General features: G+C 45.7%; 2 protein-coding genes across 5 annotated transcripts in view; one reads left to right on the forward strand and one right to left on the reverse strand.

Moving 5' to 3' along the window:
- Positions 1 to 1,201: 1,201 nt before the first annotated feature.
- Positions 1,202 to 19,930, reverse strand: LOC144159199 (uncharacterized). Of its 2 annotated transcripts, none has more exons than XM_077690533.1 (3): positions 19,807 to 19,930; positions 5,210 to 6,434; positions 1,202 to 2,526 (listed from the first exon to the last, which is right to left on the reverse strand). In XM_077690533.1, the coding sequence occupies exons 2-3, from the start codon at positions 6,406 to 6,408 to the stop codon at positions 1,602 to 1,604; spliced, it is 2,124 nt and encodes a 707-aa protein (XP_077546659.1). In that variant the 5' UTR covers positions 6,409 to 6,434; positions 19,807 to 19,930; the 3' UTR covers positions 1,202 to 1,601. The 2 variants fall into 2 exon arrangements, with proteins under 2 accessions (XP_077546659.1, XP_077546658.1); XM_077690532.1 differs by lacking the exon at positions 19,807 to 19,930 and adding an exon at positions 18,902 to 19,119.
- LOC144159200 (uncharacterized) overlaps positions 19,360 to 19,948 on the forward strand; it is a 54,904-nt gene continuing 54,315 nt past the window's right edge. Inside the window, exon 1 of one of the 3 annotated variants that reach the window (XM_077690535.1) lies at positions 19,360 to 19,630. In XM_077690535.1, coding sequence (XP_077546661.1) covers positions 19,546 to 19,630 — 85 coding nt within the window. In that variant the 5' untranslated portion in view covers positions 19,360 to 19,545. The remainder of the gene's footprint in view (positions 19,631 to 19,948) is intronic. The other 2 variants (XM_077690538.1, XM_077690541.1) reach the window with 2 other exon arrangements.

Consider the following 19,948-nt stretch of genomic DNA (forward strand, 5'->3'; position numbering starts at 1 on the left):
GATACCGGTGGATTGTTACGGCGGTGGACCACCTGACTCGGTACGCCGAAACAGCACCAATACGCTCCGGTACAGCCATAGAAGTGGCCGACTTTGTCTTGCGTCACATAATTTTGCGCCATGGAGCACCACGCGTCCTCCTCAGCGATCGCGGCAAGACTTTCCTCTCCAGCGTACTCCAAGAGCTTCTACGTGCTTCCGACACCGTTCACAAAACAACCTCTGGCTATCATCCCCAGACGAACGGATTAACCGAAAGATTTCATAGAACCCTCTCGGACATGATTTCTATGTACATCAGCCCTGACCATCGAAATTGGGACCTAATCCTCCCATTCGTCACCTTTGCCTACAATACTGCAGTACAACGAACTGGATTCTCTCCGTTCTTTCTCGTATTTGGTCGCTCACCTTCCTCAATATTCGACCAAACTTTCTTCTCTGCACCGGTTTCCCCTGATACACCACTTCACGAGCAGTATATTTCAAGGCTCGCCCATTGCCGCCAGCTGGCTCGGTCCCGCACAGCAGCTCATCAGGAACTCCGCAAAGTTCGGTACGACTCCTCCCATCGCCCTGTTCGCTTTCGACCGGGAGAAGAGGTGCTTCTTTGGACTCCTGTTCGAATTCCTGGCCTTTGCGAAAAATTTCTGCGCCGCTTTATGGGCCCCTACGTAATCGTCGAAGAAACGTCCCCGGTGAATTACCGCGTCACTCCAGTGGACCCTTCCCCAGATCGCCGTTGTCGTGGCACGGAAATTGTTCACGTCTCGCGACTGAAACCGTTCCAGCGCCGTTCCCCACAATAACTTGCGGCCCGGAGGCAGCTTCCGCCGGAGGGGGGGAAATTAGTGTGAGCATTCGCGACCACACTCCCGGAGGTGAACTCCAGAGGACAATTCCCGCACCTCTTCATCTGTACATACTCATCAGCACCAGCCATGCGGTACTGTTCCATCATCTTCTACGGACATGATCATCATCTTCGTGTGTTCTGCGGTGCTTGCGGCTCGAACGCCTCAGTAAACGCCGTTCCTAGCCCTTGTCTCTCAATATACAGGACAGGAATGCCTGAACGGTGTACCTCGTGAGGGCAATTTCAAAAGTGCAGTGTAGAAGTTTCTCAAGAAAACGTGACAGCAGATTTGGGAAGCTGAGTGGAAATGCTTGAAAATGTTAACCACAAACCAAATTTGAAAGATTGATTACTCTGAACTCACATGTTTATTGCGTTCATATTACGGTCAATTACTCGAAATCAGAAAGGTAAAAAAACCATCACACAGGTAAAAGTGACAGTGTTGTGACTTCAACTGTGCAGCTTTACCTATACAAGCTTAGAAGAAGAAACGCCACAGACAAGAACACAAAAACAAGTAAAGTACACAGTTGTGCAATCCAGAAAGCATGAGGACAAGACCAAACAAAAATTTATCCACTTCGAAAAGCAATAACCTTTGAAACACAAACTAGCTATGTCTGCATTCTGAAAAGGTGAAAATACAAAACAAGCATTACACAGGCACATATTTTTAGAAACCACATCCGAGTTTAATGCTGCACTCTTAATTTGCGGTCATTCACACCCTAAAACAATGTCGTCACTCTTGAGCAATGTCTGATACTTTCAGGTACTTCGTGATGGCGAGCCAGCAGTCGTGAGTGAGCTGGTCTATTTGCACACCTTCCCCAGCATGACATTCTACTTTATGGCACACCACTCTGTTAATGAACAAGAAATCGCTGTGGACGTACAACCCAGCTGACTTCACAGCAGCCTTTGCTTCACTTTCGCTCATATCCGAAACCGACATCACACACCCCAGCAACTGTGATTTGGATCTGAGGTGCTCGAACGCCTCGGCACACACTTTCCCGGTGTTCTTTCCCAGCACGAAACGTGCCGCCCGATGAAGATGGGTAATATTCCGCTGAAGAGCTGCTTCCACAGTGACAGAAGAGCTGTCTTGACGGCCATCAAAAACAGAATACGAAGTGATAAACTGGTTCTGAGAAAGTGCCTGAGACAGCATGTCCTTGCACACTTGAGTTAGTTCACGCGCACTTTCAATTTGGACCTTCTGTATAGACTCATTTGCTAGAAGCAGTGAAGCAAACATGCTCGCCGACGTTTCGTCCACCCTGTTACACAATACTTGCAGTTGAATTACAACTTTGTTGGAGCAGAGACTCCGAGCGGCAGTTGCAGCAGCGTGCAGGCTGGTGGTGTCTTCATGCAGGGCCACGTACTTGAGTGACTTGTTCATCTTCAGTGCTTCGCATAGACTTTCTAAATGAGCACTAGAGCTGTTGCAAAAGGAAACTGTCAGTTTCTCCAGATCAACGCTCGAGGTTACTTCATTGCAAACGGCAGAGAAGGCCTCCTCAGAAAAGAGCAAGGTGTCGAGGCTTAGCTCTGTAGGATGCACCAACGGCTCAAGCAGTGCAGAAGACAGGCCTGGAGAGTTCCAAGGATGCCACACCATGTGTAGGCGTCCGTAGCTTTGCAACTTGGCCAAACCCATGCTGCAAGAGACCACAAATGAGGGTGTAGACATCGGCCAAGACATTGTACCCACTTAAACACAAGCACAAATTTGGTGTGCACGAGATGAGGCAGCCAAAGGCATTTAGTGCCTGGCACTAAGTGCCTTAATAAAAGTGCCTTATTTATTAAGTGCCTTAATAAAAGCCTAAAAGTGGCACTAAGTGCTGAATAACTATTTTGACTCAAAGAGTTTGACAGCCCCTAAACGATTACTTGTGAGAAATAAATAATTAAAGCTGGCCTTTCTCTTTGTCATTTTCCTTCCATTTTTAGCGACATTATAAAGCACGGCACTGCACACCCAGAGCAAACTGGGACCCCATTTTTGATGTTCATTGATCGTCACCATCTTCTACAGTGTTTTCACTGTCTTTCACGTTTGATGCAAGGATTGTCCGCCAATCAGAAATGTTTTTTGGCACCATCAATAGCTGTGCCTGGCAAAGTTGGCCATCAGGCTCTTACCCCAGCGAAGCTACTGTGAGCAGAAGTGCTGCCAAGGAGCAGTGGTAGGAAATGCCAAGAACATTGAGAGCCATCGTGTCACAAGCTCGTGTTAATAATTTTGCCCCTGGCTGTGGCACATATGTGCGGTAGTGGTAAATAGTCACCGAAGGCGCGCACATTCACCCACACGCACCTTTTTACTTTGCTTACAAGCAAGGTGAACCAATTCTCAAAACTGCCACTGAAAGATTCCCAACTGCCATTGCTAAAGCATCCTATTTTAAGTGTTCGCTAGTGAGGGTTACATCTCAAAAGTACATGATGAGCAAAGGTTCCCACGTACATTTATTTTACATTTACTGCTCAAGTGTTTGTTTTAAAAAGGTTCTTAGGCAAGATCCCACTTCACCATTCAAGATTTAAGATGTAACAAATTTTAGTGAGGGAAAGTACATGGGGTATACCCGTTTTCACACTTTTGGCATTTTCTGCAGGAGTGGCAGGTTTGTATTTGCAACCAACATAGACGAACTTGCTTTTGCTCCTCAGCGTTCCTTTAACAACACAAGTAATAACTGCAGTGAAGGACGAAAGCACTAGATTTGTTGCTTTGTTGAAGAAATAAACAAACTGTAAAAAGTTCAGTAGCCTAATTTTTGTTCCTTAAAGGAGCCATGAAGACAAAATGCAAGTTTGGTTCATTCAAAAGATTGCCTCGTTAGAATCGTGCTGACACCACTTTTAATGTAAACTTCGCTCAAATAAGCTGTATATTCATGAAAAAAAAGGGAATGGCCATGCGACCCACTAGCTCATTTCCTGCAACAGAATCTATGATGTCATACCATCCAGCTCTGTGATTGGCGAAGGCTGAAAAATGCAAACGCAACTTAGGCAGAACTTATAAGCTTGCCGAATGAGCTATTCGCACTGAAATTTAGGGCACATTCTTTTTATATTAGTAAGAATGGTGAGACAAACAGTGGAAGTTACGAAAGCACACATAAACATAGAAGTACCAATGCGCACTGCTGTTGGTACTGCGCCCACTATGCTTCGTTTAGATGCACAGCACTGCGGGGCTTTGGGGTTGTCTCAGACGACACTGGCCGATTGACGCAAGCAACGGTGTCTTATGTGACCATATTTATTGAGCGAGCACCATGTTTCACGAAATGATTATTTTCTCCATGAACGGTCACAAACAAACCAAGGGCAGAATACAGCTTGCCGCGGTGTGGTGGCACCATCTAGGTTGACTAACAGTAAGCAAGTCTCCGCTCCACACCGTTTAACTGAAAGACCTGTTCTTACGATGTCATTGCAAACGTTCAAACACACGTTTTGACACAACAATCAAAATTTTAGCTTAAATTGATTAATTTCGCAGTTAATAAAGCATCGTTTGCTTCCACTTCCAGACAAGTGCTGGGGGCACTATAGAACACGAAATCTTTCGAATAACAAACTTGCATTTTGTCTTTGTGGCCCATTTTAAGGTTTTTCCGGTCCACCCGGGTTTATTACAAATTTAAACAAGCAACTGCATCAACCACACCATTGTGCAGCCACGAACCTGAGACCATGCACTAATGCAGCGCTAAAATACTGGGACTTTTTTCCCCTTTTTTACAATTTTCATAAATGCCCAAAGGGCCAACCCCATGTCACACAGGCTTGGTGCGTGCTTTGCTGCAAAAAAAAAATAGCATGTAAAAGCAAACTCTTAGCGAGCAGCATGCATCACCCATCCGTTTTTGACTGGACTCGCGTGTATGCGCCATCTTCAGTAAGTAGGCACTTGCCTCGTGCAGTTTCATCTTTTTGACACAAAATAACCCTTAATGTGCTATTCAAGCAAAACCCCCAGTTTTGCTGTTGTCCTATATTCCAATCCAGTGTATTGCCCTTTCACATAAAACAAAATGTAACAAAAATCACAGCAGAGCTCCTGTTATGGTAATGAAATGTAACGAAAATCACTGCAGAGCTCCTGCTATGGTAATGGCATATCCCAACTTCACACACCCCAGAAAATTTGAAATTTAAGTGTTTTAGGATAACAAACAAGTACTGAAAACCGAAGTATGCTACAATTTTTCCTGTGCAATATCTATACAGCACATTAAGTTATACTCACCTATACCTCGCTTTTTAAGAAAAAGCTGTGTGGTCTTAAGGATTTAAAAGTAAAATATAGAGTTGAGTACTCACCTCTCACTCGTGTCCACCCAAAAGGAGCCAACCTTGAGTGAACGCAGTGTCCTATTTGCCCGTAGTACACTGCAGAGTGCACCAAGTGCAAGAGAGCTTAAAAAGCTACTGGTTAGGTCGAGGCATCCTAGGGTGGTGTTTGCTTGAAGTCCCTCAGACATGAGTACTGCAATGTTGTAATCAATCTGGAAGTCCACTAAACACAGTGAGCAAAGCCCTTTGTTCTTTGTCAGCATGGACTTCAGCGCTTCTGCGAATATGAGGCCATGATCCATCAAATCACTTTCTAGAATATCAATTGTGAGGCACCTCAGTGCATCGTTGCTTTCAAGAGCATTCAAAACGTCCACGAGAAGACCCTGATGACCGCAGAAACGAAGCTCTGTGAGAATCGTGTTCCTCCTCACTAGGTCACCAACTGCAGCCAGCATGCCCTCATTAGACTTCTCGTAATTCCTTTCCTCACCATTACTTACTCCCCAGCTTTGCTCCACCGATAGAGAAAGCTTTTCCAACGTTTCTGCAGAGTTCAGTAGTGTTGTGAGGTCCCTCAGCCCAGCTGAGCTTAGCGTGCCATCAAATGACAAGTCTTTGAGCTTCTTGCATTTCGAGATGCAGCGCACAAGTATGTTAGCATTGTTGCAAGGGATGCGTACACGAGACAAATGAAATTCTCTAAGGGTATCAGCATTAGTCACAAGAAGCCGGGCCAGCTTTGAGCTGAGACTATCAGTCACTGCAATGTCACTCAGCTTAAGCTCCTCAAGCTGCTTTAAGGGATCTAAAACATCGAGAAGCAGTGCACAGCTAAGAGATGTAACTGCCTCAATTGAAATGTGGCGCAGATTCGATGGTGACAGAGGGGCAACAGTATCAAAGATGGTGGCCATTTTGAAGTGCAGGCAGCCGCCATAGAACTTGACTTCCTGGACACACTTATGCTTCTTTGGTAGCCACACGGTGAAGAAGGTGCTGTGGTAACCAGTGTCTAACTTCTGATAATCATCTGAAGTCTTCATCTTGTAGAGGCACAGCACTCCTAGTGTTTTCTCCGCAAGGTGAAGTTGCAGCGGGTGTAGGACCGCGTTCCATGCAACAAGGTCGTCGCACAACCAACAGCTGTCTTCTGAGGCAGGCACCAAGCACTTGCGCACTAAGTCCAATGCAGATAGCTTCTCTCTCCAATGCTCCATGTTCATCTTGGATGCATGGAACAGGTTCCAGTCTGTGGGATTAGAAAACAATTTGGAGTTTAGGGTATTGCGGCACTGGCCGAGTGATGTGTTTGCTAGTTTTGGCATTGCAAGAAGATAAAAAGCACAGTGGGTTCATTGTTATTTCATGCTACAGCGACCGCAACACGCAAGTACTTCCAATGCATTTGCACTTTTGGGTGACTGAAAGAATGATAACAGTTGGCATGAAAAAAATCTGTATATGACTGATTGATCTGACTACACTTGTACACGCAGCAATGGCAATCGGAATCGGTTAAATGCAGTTACATCACATCGGCCTTTAAAGGGTTTTCGAATAAGACTGCAAAGGCTGTGATTTCATGCATACGGTTGCTGAGGTACAGGTTCACAACAATAGATACCAAATACCGCACCTCAGTGCATTGCAGTGGCCAAACATACAAAATGATATTTCATTTCTTCCTTGTTTATCTTTGAACCCTTGGTGACATTTAACAGTGGCTGTGATGTGGTAGCCACTGTGGCTGTCACACAGTAACAGCAGCGGTGCAACAGCCCTCGTATTGATGGGTTCCATTGAAAGCTTCAGCCAATCAGTCTCCGGCATCGGGTGTAAATGGTGGTGGTTGAAGTGGCTGGCCTATTTCAGCCATCTTTCACTTGAGCTGCACACACAGTTGGGGGCCCTTAACATACTGGGTCTCCAAATTATTCTTGCTTACTGATTTTAGTGTCTACGTTCTCACCTCTCATATTTAACCACTGTTTTGGTGCTCTTTGCCCCAGTTGGCCTTGCGCCATTAACATCCAACCATCGTCATCATCATCATTTCCAAAAGCCATCCTGGAGTTTTGGGTTTGGAGCCCACATGCTATTTAGCAGAATAGCAGACAACGAAGAACACGCCCCAAATGAGCTTCAATGTTTTTGCACTGCTCTCGCAGTCAGCGAAACTCCGCATGAACATGCCTAAAGGAAAGCTGCTGCTCCTTTTTCCAATTGACATTGCAGACTATGACGACAGCTTAGCTGACTTTGAAGACTTAGTGAATCACTCGCAAGAGAAAAAAAGCCGAAAAGCATGAGGCATATGCTGCAGAGAGAAACACTCAGCATGATTGTCAGCTGTGCAGCCAGTGGGGCTACAGTCGTGTACACACCAGCACCTGACCGCATGGCGTGCACTGCAGTGAGCGGTGGCAATGTAGCACTGCTTTAAACATAGCTGTGTTGCTTGGTCTATTATGATTGAAAAACAGAGTGCGACTTGGACAACGAGACAAATAAAGAACGACGGGACAAGCAGTTGTCCCGTCGTTCTTCATTTGTGTCGTTCAAGTGGCACTCTATTTTTCAATCACAGCACTGCTTGCATGCACAAACTTAAGTGGGCAGCTGCAGCTACATCTCGTTGCTAATCGCCAGTACAGTCTGCGCTCGTTACAGCAGATCTGGCAACAACGGACTTTCGGTTACAACAGACCATTTCTGTTGGTTTGTTTGGTCCCCATGCATTTTAAGTGAAGTCCACTCCGCTCATAACGGACCCGGCTGTAGCGGACTATCGGCTACAACAGACTAAATTTTAGGCGAAAACTGTTTTGACTGAATGCTTATAGCGGACTTCCGCGGTGTCAGCACTCAATATGCTTTTTTTGTTTACTTTGGCAAAGAAACTTATGTCTGGCAATGTTGGCGCAGCCAAGCCAAGCCAGTGCCACTGGTCTTTTTTTTTTGTGCATGGACCTCCATGTTTTTGTGCAACCGGCGCCGTGAGCGGCAGGCTAGCTGATTTCACTGATGGCGGAACTAAATATGATTGAAGCTGTCGAACACGGTGAAAAACAGGCCGACATCGCCAAAAGTACAGGCCTATCTAAGCAGACGGTCCGTTCGACCGTTAAAAGGACACTGAAGTGAATTTGTCAAGCTCCCGGTTTTGCTTGCACTGCGTAGACTGGCTCAAATTACCACACTTTTCATCGTTTATTCCGTTGATAAGTCGTTAATTATTTTATAAAGCGGGAAAGAAGAAAAACTACCTTGCGCGGTCTGTGGCGGCCGCACCAACTAAAGCTGTGACGTCGCGAGGAGATGGCACCGTGATTGTACGATGTCCGAGGTTAGCATTCAAACAAGTTTCGGTTTCGGTTCTGTAAAACAACATATTTGACATCTGACGGCATCGTTGGATGGGCTTTCTCGATATCTCAGTAATCGCCGTACCGCCCTTCTGCCATATTGCCGGCTGTAAAATGCCTGAGATAAGCCTCCCAGGACGGCTTGGAATCGTAGAAATCACTAGCCGAGGCCTACGCAGTGGATGACGCCCTCCGCGTCACCGCTGACGCTCAAATGTCATGTGCTTTTCCCTCATATTCGGAGCTTGCCTCACTCATGCCTGCATCATAAAAAGTGTGTTCGCAGCAGGCCAAGGGTGTGCTGATTCAGGCCTGTGCCCACTGCCCGCAAGCAGCAGCACGCTAACGAGAACTCACTAGAGCGTCAGTGGCAGTCTGCGCGCGTTCTGCAAACTTGCTCGTGGAACAGTGAACGTTACGGCCCAAAAATGCTGAACTCAGTGTAGAAAACATTGGCCAAAAACGAAAACATCAACTGGCAAAAAAAAAAAAAAAACACAAGACACACCCTCGGGGATTTGAACTTCCGACTTGCAAAACGACAATCTAGCGCCTTAGACCACTCGGCCACAGATCAGCTCTGTTGAGGCTAGATATATAACGTATATAATGTATAACCAGTTTACACTTTTATTTAGCCTTATCATTTGAAGTACTTTAGGTGACTATTTGTCATATAGCGCCCGTGCAGTAAGCGTCCCCCAAACTTCCACAATATCTCACGTCTAGCAATTGCATTTCTTGGACGGAAAAGCGTTCGCAGATGTGCGGTCGTGCTGCTGACCGCTGTGCTTGTTCACCCAGCGCAAAAAAGTGCTTCCTACTCCCTAGTTTTGTGCTGTACAGTAAAATTTTCAGTTGATTTTATTTTCTTGGTACGAATATTGACTTCGTTGACTCATCTCCCACCTTCAAGTGGCCTTAGATTTTCCTACTAGCGTAAAGTCAGCGAAGCGTCGCATGTGCCCTTGTGCAGCCCTTGTGTGAGGCGACCTTGACTCAACTTGGAGCTAGATACAGTGTACAAACTAACAAAGTAAAGAAAGGCACATTCTTTCATTCACAAACGTGAAGTGGCTTAGTTTTTCACAAACGTGTGGTGGCTTAGTTTCAATTGAGCGAGCCAATTGCAACGACCCATCGGCGGCCGGCGGTCTAAACGCTGTGCCGACTGACTCGATCGGAAGGTCGGCGAACCGTGAAGTAGCGCAGCCAATTGCCAGCTCGTCTCCTCGTGACGTCACACGAAAACGGCACAAAAAATGAGCGAGGGTGCAAAGAGGACAGCATTTTCGAATTGCTTAAATTCGCGTAAATGCGCTCAGAGTGGTAGAAACATGGCCTATGGACTTTGAACTACAATTTGCGCTAGTAATCCCGCAATGTTTGCAAACCACTTCAGTGTCCCTTTAAGAACAATGCCGCTGCCGATAAATGCTGCTGGTGGGATTGAACAACAGTGCACTCAGAGTCGAGTCTGCCCTCCATCTTCACAGGTTTTTTTTATGTAATAAAGAACTCAGGTTCAGTGAAGCTCGGCATTCATTATTCCAACGCATGCATCGTTCGCGTTCCGTCCGGTAAAAAAGGTAAGAAATACCTAAAGTAGGAGGTTGGCTCCCATCCATTGTGTGCAATCTGCCGGTGGCCGTGCACAGTCCAACTGGTAGAACTTTGGACATTTACAGCTGTCCATAAGATTATATCGTATCAGCTGTTTTAATGTCCAGACCATACCTCGGCAAAGTTGGCGCGGCTCACTCAAACTCACTCACAATTTTTTTTTTCGAATCACCACTCACTCAAACTCAGACTCAATGCTGAGCAGCACATCTGCGCTCACTCAAACTCAAACTCACATTGAGCTCAAAACTCAGAAATCACTCGGACTTAAAACTCAAAATGTACTAAGAACTCAAAATGTACTCAAACTCAAAATGTAATCAAAACTCAAAATGTACTCAAACTCAAAATGTACTCAAACTCACATTGAGCTCAAAACTCAGAACTCACTCGGACTCAAAACTCAAAATGTACTCAGAACTCAAAATGTACTCAAACTCAAAATGTAATCAAAACTCAAAATGTACTCAAACTCAAAATGTACTCAAACTCAATTTGGACTCAAAACTCAAAATGTACTCAAAACTCAAAATGTACTCAAACTCAAAGTGTACTCAAACTCAAAATGGACTCAAAACTCAAAATGTACTCAAACTCAAAATGAACTCAAAACTCTCTCAAACTCAAAATGTACTCAGAACTCAAAATGAGCTCAAACTCAAATTGTACTCAGAACTCAAAATGAACTCAAACTCAAAATGAACTCAAACTCAAAATGTACTCAGAACTCAAAATGAACTCAAACTCAAAGTGTACTCAGAACTCAAAATGGACTCAAACTCAAAATGAACTCAAAACTCAAAATGGACTCAAAACTCAAAATGTACTCAAACTCAAAGTGAACTCAATACTCAAAATGTACTCAAACCTCAAAATGTACTCAAAACTCAAAATGTACTCAAAACTCAAAATGTACTCAAACTCAAAATGTACTCAAACTCAAAATGGACTCAAAACTCAAAATGAACTCAGAACTCAAAATGCGCTGAGAACTCAAAATGAATTCAGAACTCTCATGGCCTCACAGAGATTGAGACAGTCAGAGAGTGAGAGTGAGAGTTTGAGAGTGTGAGATTGAGAGTGTGAGTGAGAGTGTGAGTGAGAGTGCGAGTGTGAGTGTGACTGAGTGAGAGTGAGAGTGTGAGTGAGTGAGAGTGAGTGAGAGTGGGAGTGAGTGTGAGAGTGAGTGAGAGTGAGTGTAAGTGTGAGTGTGATTGTGAGTGAGAGTGTGAGCGTGAGTGAGAGTGTGAGTGTGACTGAGTGAGAGTGTGAGAGTGAGTGAGAGTGACAGTGGGAGTGAGTGTGAGTGTGTGAGAGTGTGAGTGAGAGTGAGAGTGTGAGTGAGAGTGTGAGTGAGAGTGAGAGTGTGAGTGTGAGTGAGAGTGTGAGTGAGAGTGTGAGTGAGAGTGTGAGTGAGAGTGTGAGTGAGAGTGTGTACCTTTTGCTGTATACCTTTTGCGATATCCTCATAATTATAACCAGAAAGCATTTTCATATTTGTCCCACGTGACCCCCTCGACGAGACCTTTAAAGGGGTATTCACACGACGGAGCGTTTCAGCGGAGAAATCCGAGGGAGGTCGTGACGTCACCGCAGGCGGACCTCCGCTCGGCTAGCTCCTTCGCTCACACGGAGGATGCGACTTTCGGACGGACATCACTGTTTGCAGCCGCCTATCTCGAAAGCATAGCTGCCGTAGCACCGCCGATTCCGCGACGGCGGCAATTTCTGTTAAGCGCATACGTACTGATCTTGTCAACCGACCAAAAATTGGTCGTCGACGCGATGCAGGTGCTGCCGCGCGGAGAGAACGGCGCGCGACGTAGTAGCAGCCGACCGGCCAACCTACAGGCCCGCATACTGATGTTAGGCTTAACACTGCGGCGAATATTCGATCGCCGCTCTGGCAAGCGGCTCAGGTGACGATTTTTAAAGCAACTTTCCATCACATCATTACCCCATTTCTCGTATACGCAGCTTTGTTTGCGCCTTGGGGAGCAATAACAAGCTGTCGCTCGAGCTACCGACGCCGGCCTGCGCCACTTCGCAGCCGCGGCCGCCGCTCGCCAAGCGCCCGTGCTGGTGGTTTACGCGGCTCCCTCAGTGCGCCTGTCATGTGCGCCACGCATTTTCGCGTCCAATGTATTAGGAAGCGATAAAAATAAAGTGCCTGCAACCGCTCTAGAACTTCAGTCGCGGCCAGCTGCCCGACGAGCAGACGAAATCCCGCCGCCTCCGCCGCGGAGCGTCGGAGGGTTTGTAGCTCGCGAGCAGAAGCTCCGATCTCCCATCGGAGGCGGTGCGCCGGAGAGAAACCGTGACGTAGGGGTCACGTGGTGCGCACTCCTAGGAGCGAAACGGCGGATTTCTCTCTCGTGTGAATACCCCTTAATTTGATACCCCACACACCCTAGCAGGGTCATATGGAATTCATACCAGTCAAACTAACCATGACTCATGACTGTAACCAGGACGCATTATTTAGGTGTCCGACATGATTCCCCTAACTGGAACCTTCAATTTGACGCCCCACATGCTTCAGCGGCCTCACCTTGAATTTAACCCCATCTATGACTCATAATGACCATCTGATGATTCGAACTACGAAGCCTTTTTTTTATTTGTACCACGTGATTCCCCTCTTCAAGACCGTAAATTTGATACCCTACACTCCCTAGCGGGGTCACTTCGAATTTTACCCCAATATAAGACTCGCCATGACAATCTAATGGTTATAACCAGGAAGCATTTTTGTATTTCTCCCACGTGATTCGGCTCATCAAGACCATTGATTTGATACCCATCACATCCAGCGGAATCAATTTGAACGTTAAACCAATCAATGACTAACCATGACTATCTCATGATATAGCCCTACCACATTTTTGTCCCACGTGATTTTCTTTATCGGAACCTTCAATTTGATACCCCGGACACCCAGTGGCATCATTGTGAATTTTAACCTAATTTATGACCCATTTTGACTATGTCATTATAATAATTAGGAAGCACGTGATTACCCTCATAGAGACCTTTAATTTGATACGCCCTAGCGTCATGAACCTGAATTTTAACCGAATCTTTGATTTACCATGACTACGTCATGATATATCCATATCTCATGTTCGTCCCGAATGATTCCCCACATCGAGACCTTGAATTTGATTCCCCACATGCCCTCGCAGCGTCATTTTAAATTTTAACCCAATCTATGACTCATTATGACTGCCTGATGACTACAATCAGGAAGAATTTTTTTTATTTACCCCGCGTGATTCCGTTAATCCGGACCTTTCATTTGATACCTTACACGCCTTAGCCTCAACAGTTTCACTTTTCACCCAATCTAATGTGGTTATTATTCTGTCTTAAGGGGCGCTGCCCAGTCAATTCAGCTAATTCATTTGAAACAGTAGAAAGGACAGCCCCCGCCCCTATTTCCCCCCGGCTCTCACCTCTTCCTTTGTGACCCCTAGTATATCAAGTCGTTAACAGTAGCAGGCGAACAACCAGCATGCCAGCGCCACCGTGTGCTTTCCCACCACCCTTTCCCACGCTCTTAGTGGATCCGTCAGGAGGAAAAGTTAAGACAACCCTTTTTAATGACCTCACCAGTCAATTATCACTCACGCGCCCAGCCGCGAAAATTAGGTATACAGCAAGTGCTTATGGCCATAAAAATTCAACAAGAAACTAAAAAAAATCAGACACCACCTCCCTCCCAACCGATCATGCAGATCGCGATTGGTGCCATACCCGCAGGTAACTTGAATTCCGAGCCCACAGTGACGCATGAAACTTAAAAGCCAACCATAGCTGCCTGCTAGGCTACTCATATGTACTCAAACTCCAAATGGACTTAAAACTCCTATTTACTCAGAACTCAAAATGTACTCAAAACTCAATATGTAATCAAACTCAAAATGTGCTCAAACTCAAAATGTACTCAGAACTCAAAATGGACTCAAACTCAAAATGTACTCACAGTCCGACTCAAACTCAAAATGGACTCAAACTCAAAATGTACTCAGAACTCAAAATGAGCTCAAACTCAAATTGTACTCAGAACTCAAAATGAACTCAAACTCAAAATGAACTCAAACTCAAAATGTACTCAGAACTCAAAATGAACTCAAACTCAAAGTGTACTCAGAACTCAAAATGGACTCAAACTCAAAATGTACTCAGAACTCAAAATGGACTCAAACTCAAATTGTACTCAGAACTCAAAATGGACTCAAACTCAAAATGTACTCAGAACTCAAACTCAATCGGACTCAAACTCAGTCGTGATCACTCGGCTCAAACTCAAACTCACCATGCCACACTAGCCTCGCGCTCACTCAAACTCAAACTCACGCGTGAGTTTGAGTCCAAATGAGTCTGAGTGAGTGGACTCATGAGTGAGTTTGCCGACCTCTGGTCCAGACTATAATTATAAGTGATGTGGAAGCTTCCTTGTGGGAACGTCAAGCAGTGATCCGATTTGCTTGACGAACGGTGCCTTGTCACAAAGGGTTTTAAGAGAGCCTAGCTATTCTGCTGCTCACGACTGATTTTATATCGGCTTAGTAATTAATGCTTCTTGTTATATTCTTGCTTTCTTTGCTCAGCTTAGCGTGCGTCTTTACGCACTCGACCACATATGCTAGGCCTTTTCCAAGGGCCGGTGCCAAGCTTCGGAAACAGGGTTTTTAGGTGATTTTTTCCACCACGTGAACGCTGTGCAGAGGTGCTGCAGGCGCGTAGAAAGAATAGTGTCTGTAGCATTTATGTGCAGTACTGGTCAACGTTCGCACTTTTGCGCTCGTATACCTCCTCCCCCCACCCCCAACACCGGTTGGATACTGCATACTTCGGCTACAGCGGACATTTTCTTCCGGATTAAGAGGGTCCGTTGCAACGAGCGTGGACTGTATAAGCTCACGGCAAAAAGAATGTTACACATGCGTGAATGTGAATGATAGTGTGGCGAAAAATTGCACCAGGGATTGTCATTTGCACTGCTAGTGAAAGCAGGGATCATGTAAGTTCCACAATTATAAGCCTAAGGCTCACTATGCGGACCAGTCGTGTGAAAGCTGGCTAATCGCAATGCTTTGAAACCACCGCCATAGACCCGTCCTACCCTATTAGGGAAAAAATCACCTGTGGCCTACTTTTTCCAAAAGAAGCATTGTTTCTTTGCGACAAAAGCACTGCATGCAACAAATGTAAGCCAGACATGAATCATCAGGCAAAACGCTCTTATAAATCTTGTTGAGAGGGAGCAAGTGTTTGTTTTCACGATGTTGTCCACAGGTGCTGAGTTCCCCTATTCTAAAACTGATGTGAGAAAGAGTGTGAATGAGCGCAATGAGACCTGAAGGAGCATGTGCATCGGCTGCTAAAAAAAAGGTGCCACGTACTACCACGCGAGACAATGACTGAGCATATCTTGGAGCAACAAGGGCCTTGGCACAGGTGTCTCTTGGAGTGTTTGCTCCAAGCTGGTGAAGCTTGTAGCATCCACAGTGCTTTGAGGCACGAGGCCCCAGGCATTGTAACAGGCAATTATTCGTGACCAATAACTTAGCTAATACTTTTAACACTTTGAAGCTATTTTTGCAAAAGGATGCCAGTTAGATAGCAATTTAGCGATTTCACGCAGAAAATTGGAACTCTTGGAGCTCCATTTAGGGCTCCATTAAAGGCCAATCCATAAGGCGGACCAAATCACTCTTGGACTGCGGTCCACGCATCACACGATAGGATGCCACCAGTTTCTGTGAACTTTTTGAAAGTAGAGTGCGTGTTAACGTGCCCTGTCGTTTATGCATTGGACAGTGTAATGATGTCTATATGCCAAAGGGATTTGATAAACCACATTCTTATAGCATTCAGTGTATCCGGTGTGATCGCTTTTTCCGCCAAGAGACAGCTCTGCGATTTTTCACCTGTCAGCATATGGCATAGGCCTTGTTTGGCTGTGACGCTGTATTTGATCCCCCTTTTTCATGTATTGGGAAATCCAATCCCCGTACGTTCAAACAGTCAGACTCCTCCTGTTTCCCTCTGCAAGTTCACGTGGCCTTCTTTTTTCTTTCTCATTAATTTTCTGCAGCAGTGTATCGCACACTAGACTAAGGAAGCTCTTCAGGTGCCCACCGTGCTGTAAGAGACCTGCTTATTTTTCTATAGGAAGCGAGTAGCTAAGCTTGATGCAGCCAACCTTAAAACGCTTTGCTTCAAATTCAATGATACCAAGGAAAGGTCCCTGTCCATATTCCCTACAGCAAAAACCTTTAATAAGGATGTCCTATCCAGACTCTCAGAGGCAAATACCTGGCAAGCATATCTATCGACCCACATGACCAAGCACTTCGGCCAGGTACATGTTTGCAACCCATGCAGGGTACCGAATTCAGAAGCGGTAACATCATCCCTAGAGAGGAATGAAGCAAAGGTGGTCTCCACCTTTTCACCTTCTCACTTGACGCTGAGAACATGTCCTAAGGGCAAAGGTGTTGCTTGTGCACCACTCGGTTATAGATGAACAGGAAGCAACATGCACTCAAAATTCAGCAATGATTCCCTTAGACAGTTCACCTCGGGCTTGGGCAAAGATACTTGGCATCCACCACCTCCCGTACCACATACACCTGTCCAAAATTTTCTTGCAGTTTGCAAAAGGCAAATAAAGTCCATACTCAAAAGAGCACGCTCTCAATTTTTAGACACGTGGACGACTTTCCTATGTTGTACGGAGAAAATGTCCCTATTTTACTGACCGAATGCCTGAATGCCATACCCAAACTATTCATGGACTGCTGACAAGATGACCACCTCCACCCCGAAGCTCCCCAAACAAGTGTCCACCACATTTCTCGACATCGGCATCGATTTTTAGAAGGACCTCGCATAAAAGCATTCCTCTTGTTTGAGTCCGATCACTAAAATGCTCAAGAAAGCAATGCAACCACTGCTTTGTTGTCCGCAGTCACGAAATCATGTCCTCGTGAGAAGATTGTCGGCTTCAAAAAACAGGCGGGTTGCCTACAGAACGCTGGGCACTCAAATAGCTTGCCTGTGTGTGTGTAACACTGCTACTGAGAAAATTAATGGAAAAAAGAATAGGTCATGTGAACATGCAAACGAAAACAAGCAACGTCTGGCAGTTTCACCGCATGTGCATGGGTCCTCCCACCCCTTCAAAAAATGGGGACCAAGCACGGCATCACAGTTGTGTTTTCGGCATCCAGCAAGGCCTATGCAATGTGCCGACAGGTGAACGATGGTGCAGACACTCTGAATGCTGCAAGAATTTGGTTTATCGAATTTCTTCGAAGGGAGGGTTGCTGACACCAGCCAACTCCAGCCTACGCCTACGCGACAGGGTACAGAAACATGCAGCCTCTTTTCAAACAACCCCATCTGGGTATTTTCGTGCACGCCATCTTCCTGCACAAGCAAAACAGATATTCTAGACATTAAGGTCACTGGGAAAAAAGAAAGGCTTGCACAAGAGACTGTGGAAGCTAAAGCTATGAACAAAGCTGGAGAATTTTGTGTTGGAGTACAGTCCGTGGCCTAATCAAGTTGTGAAAAGCAATTTTTGTGCAGTACACAATAATGATTTGTATCAATAAACTCCCGGCACGTGCAGATAATTCTGGTGCACACGTGTTTGTCCTTCAAGTAAACTTCAGTGGTTAATGAGTGGCGAATTCTGTTTTTTCCCCTCTAAATTCGTCGAAGTTCGACCCACTTTTCATTCAGCTCCAAGAGGTCACTGTGAAGCGGATATTGCATTGTGTGATTGCAGACAAAAAAGTTTGTTCCACTTAAACAAAAGACATAGTGAAGTGGCATGAGCTTAGCATTTTAGGTAGTGTTTGCATGTTTGAAGCAGTCCCTCTAAAGATACAATCAATGCAGCTTATGCAAACACTCAGACTATCCAAAAGTCATTACAAGTAAGATGCAGGCAGCCCATCGTTTATAACTACAAAAGAAAAACGGTCTGTATTTGCCTAGTGACCGACTGTTTTCTGCAACTGTATCCTATTTTAAAGCTGCTCCTCTATTTATTCAGGCACAACTTTTCAAGGTGCAGCGCCCGCATTTCGCTCTGCCTCACACCTACAGATAGCTATCGGCAAAAAAAAAAAAGGAGGGGGAAGGGGGGGGGGCAGTTCGTCCTTTGTGTCGTAACTTTCTAAACGCGCTCTTTTTTTTTGCTATCGGATATCGGGTGGTACCTGCAACGCGAGATATATGCAGTTACGTGTTACTAATTCATAAATTCAAGCGACGCGGGTTTCACAACGCGAGGGACCCAGGATCGATTCCCACCACGACAAGCGTCTTTTTTTTTTTTTCATCTGAGTTTTTCTGTTCGCGTTGGACAACTTACGGCCGGGGCAAATAGCTCCGCTATTAAATAAACCTTGTTCAAGAAGCTACGAGAGTACTATGACTAGTACAATGACTAGTACTAGTGGCTCTGGTCACCACTTCAAATCTCAGCGTGCGTCATTAATGAGACCTGTGTAGAAATTCGGGTGCACGCGTATAACTCGGCTGTTTATGCAGGTTTCACTGCAGTGGCGGTTCATAAGCGCAATGCAATGCACGAACTGCTGCTACAAAGCGATCTTTACGCGCAAACACGTGTACAGAAAGGTGGAGGGCGCTTTGTAGCTGCCCTCCACCTTGGAGGCAGGCTGGAAAAGCGTAACATACTTACCCCTGAGAGTGGAGTTATTCACGTCGCTACGCCCATGATATGCTGAGAAACTGTTGCGCAAATGACCGCGCAATAAAAACGTTCTCTACTTCCTCCACGCCAAAGCTCCACCAGCTCCACGCATGAATAAGCATGCATGGAGCATGGACGTATGTTCCACTAGAGTGAACTCCACAAGGGGTACCACCGCATCATGGAGGAATAGTAAACTCTATGGACTACCGAAAGCGACTCTTCTCTATTTTTCCCTCTGTAGCGGGCGGCTTCTAGAGTGGCTTCCACAGTGTGACATAAGCAAAAAACTGACAATACAAGAACACTAAAATTTAAAAGGTAAATAAATAAAATGTTTTGCACGAAACCGTTCTTTTTACTATTGAAAATGATAATCAACAGAGCTGCACTCGCACTGCACTGGATCAGGCTGTGCAGTCAGAGCAGTTTATAAGGGCAGCACTGTTGCAAGTGCCACTTGCGCACTGCACTTTTACAAGGCAAGTCGAAGAGACACTGCACGAACGAATGGCAGTGCGCCCTGGGAACGTCGTTGGCCTCGTGACCAATCATTCCTCCATGTGACCAATCGTGACCACGCCTAAGATCTGACCATTGTGTTTGTGCCTGCTGCATACAAATGTCCGAAGATGACAAGAGCGAAGATATCGGCGAAACTTCTACTTTTAAAACAAAATCTCGGGCTCAGCGGCGTTGCGCTAGCGCAGCGAAGAGGTATGTAGCTCTCCCGCAGCGGGCGATACGTATCTTTGACGTAGGCGAAAGATTTTTTGGCCATGGTGCTGTTGTTTTGATGTTCCCGGCGCTGATGCCCGCGAGGAGTAGAAGTGCCACCAACGCTACGCGCTCCCACTGTGAGTGGGCCTCTTCGATTTTCGTTTCGGACTCACCGCGGAATCCCAGATGTTGCCAGTCCGACGTTCAATTTTTCTCCGAGCAGTCAGCAGGTTTTTGTTCCGGCAGCTAGCAGATGACAGAAAACTGCGGTGTAGCAGACGGCAAAGACGAATTTCGCGGCTTCTCATCTTTTCG

The sequence above is a fragment of the Haemaphysalis longicornis genome, unplaced genomic scaffold (assembly GCF_048455015.1).
Source record: "Haemaphysalis longicornis isolate Haplotype H1 unplaced genomic scaffold, Haemaphysalis longicornis Haplotype H1 scaffold_10, whole genome shotgun sequence".
Lineage (NCBI taxonomy): Eukaryota > Metazoa > Arthropoda > Arachnida > Ixodida > Ixodidae > Haemaphysalis > Haemaphysalis longicornis.

What these genes read in the sequence shown, in the direction of transcription:
- LOC144159199 (XM_077690533.1), bottom strand. Translation starts at nt 6,408, where the DNA reads ATGAACATGGAGCATTGGAGAGAGAAGCTATCTGCATTGGACTTAGTG. An exon ending in TGGGTGGACACGAGTGAGAG is followed by an intron (nt 2,527 to 5,209) that starts GTGAGTACTCAA and finishes GGTCTCTTGCAG; the next exon opens with CATGGGTTTGGCCAAGTTGC.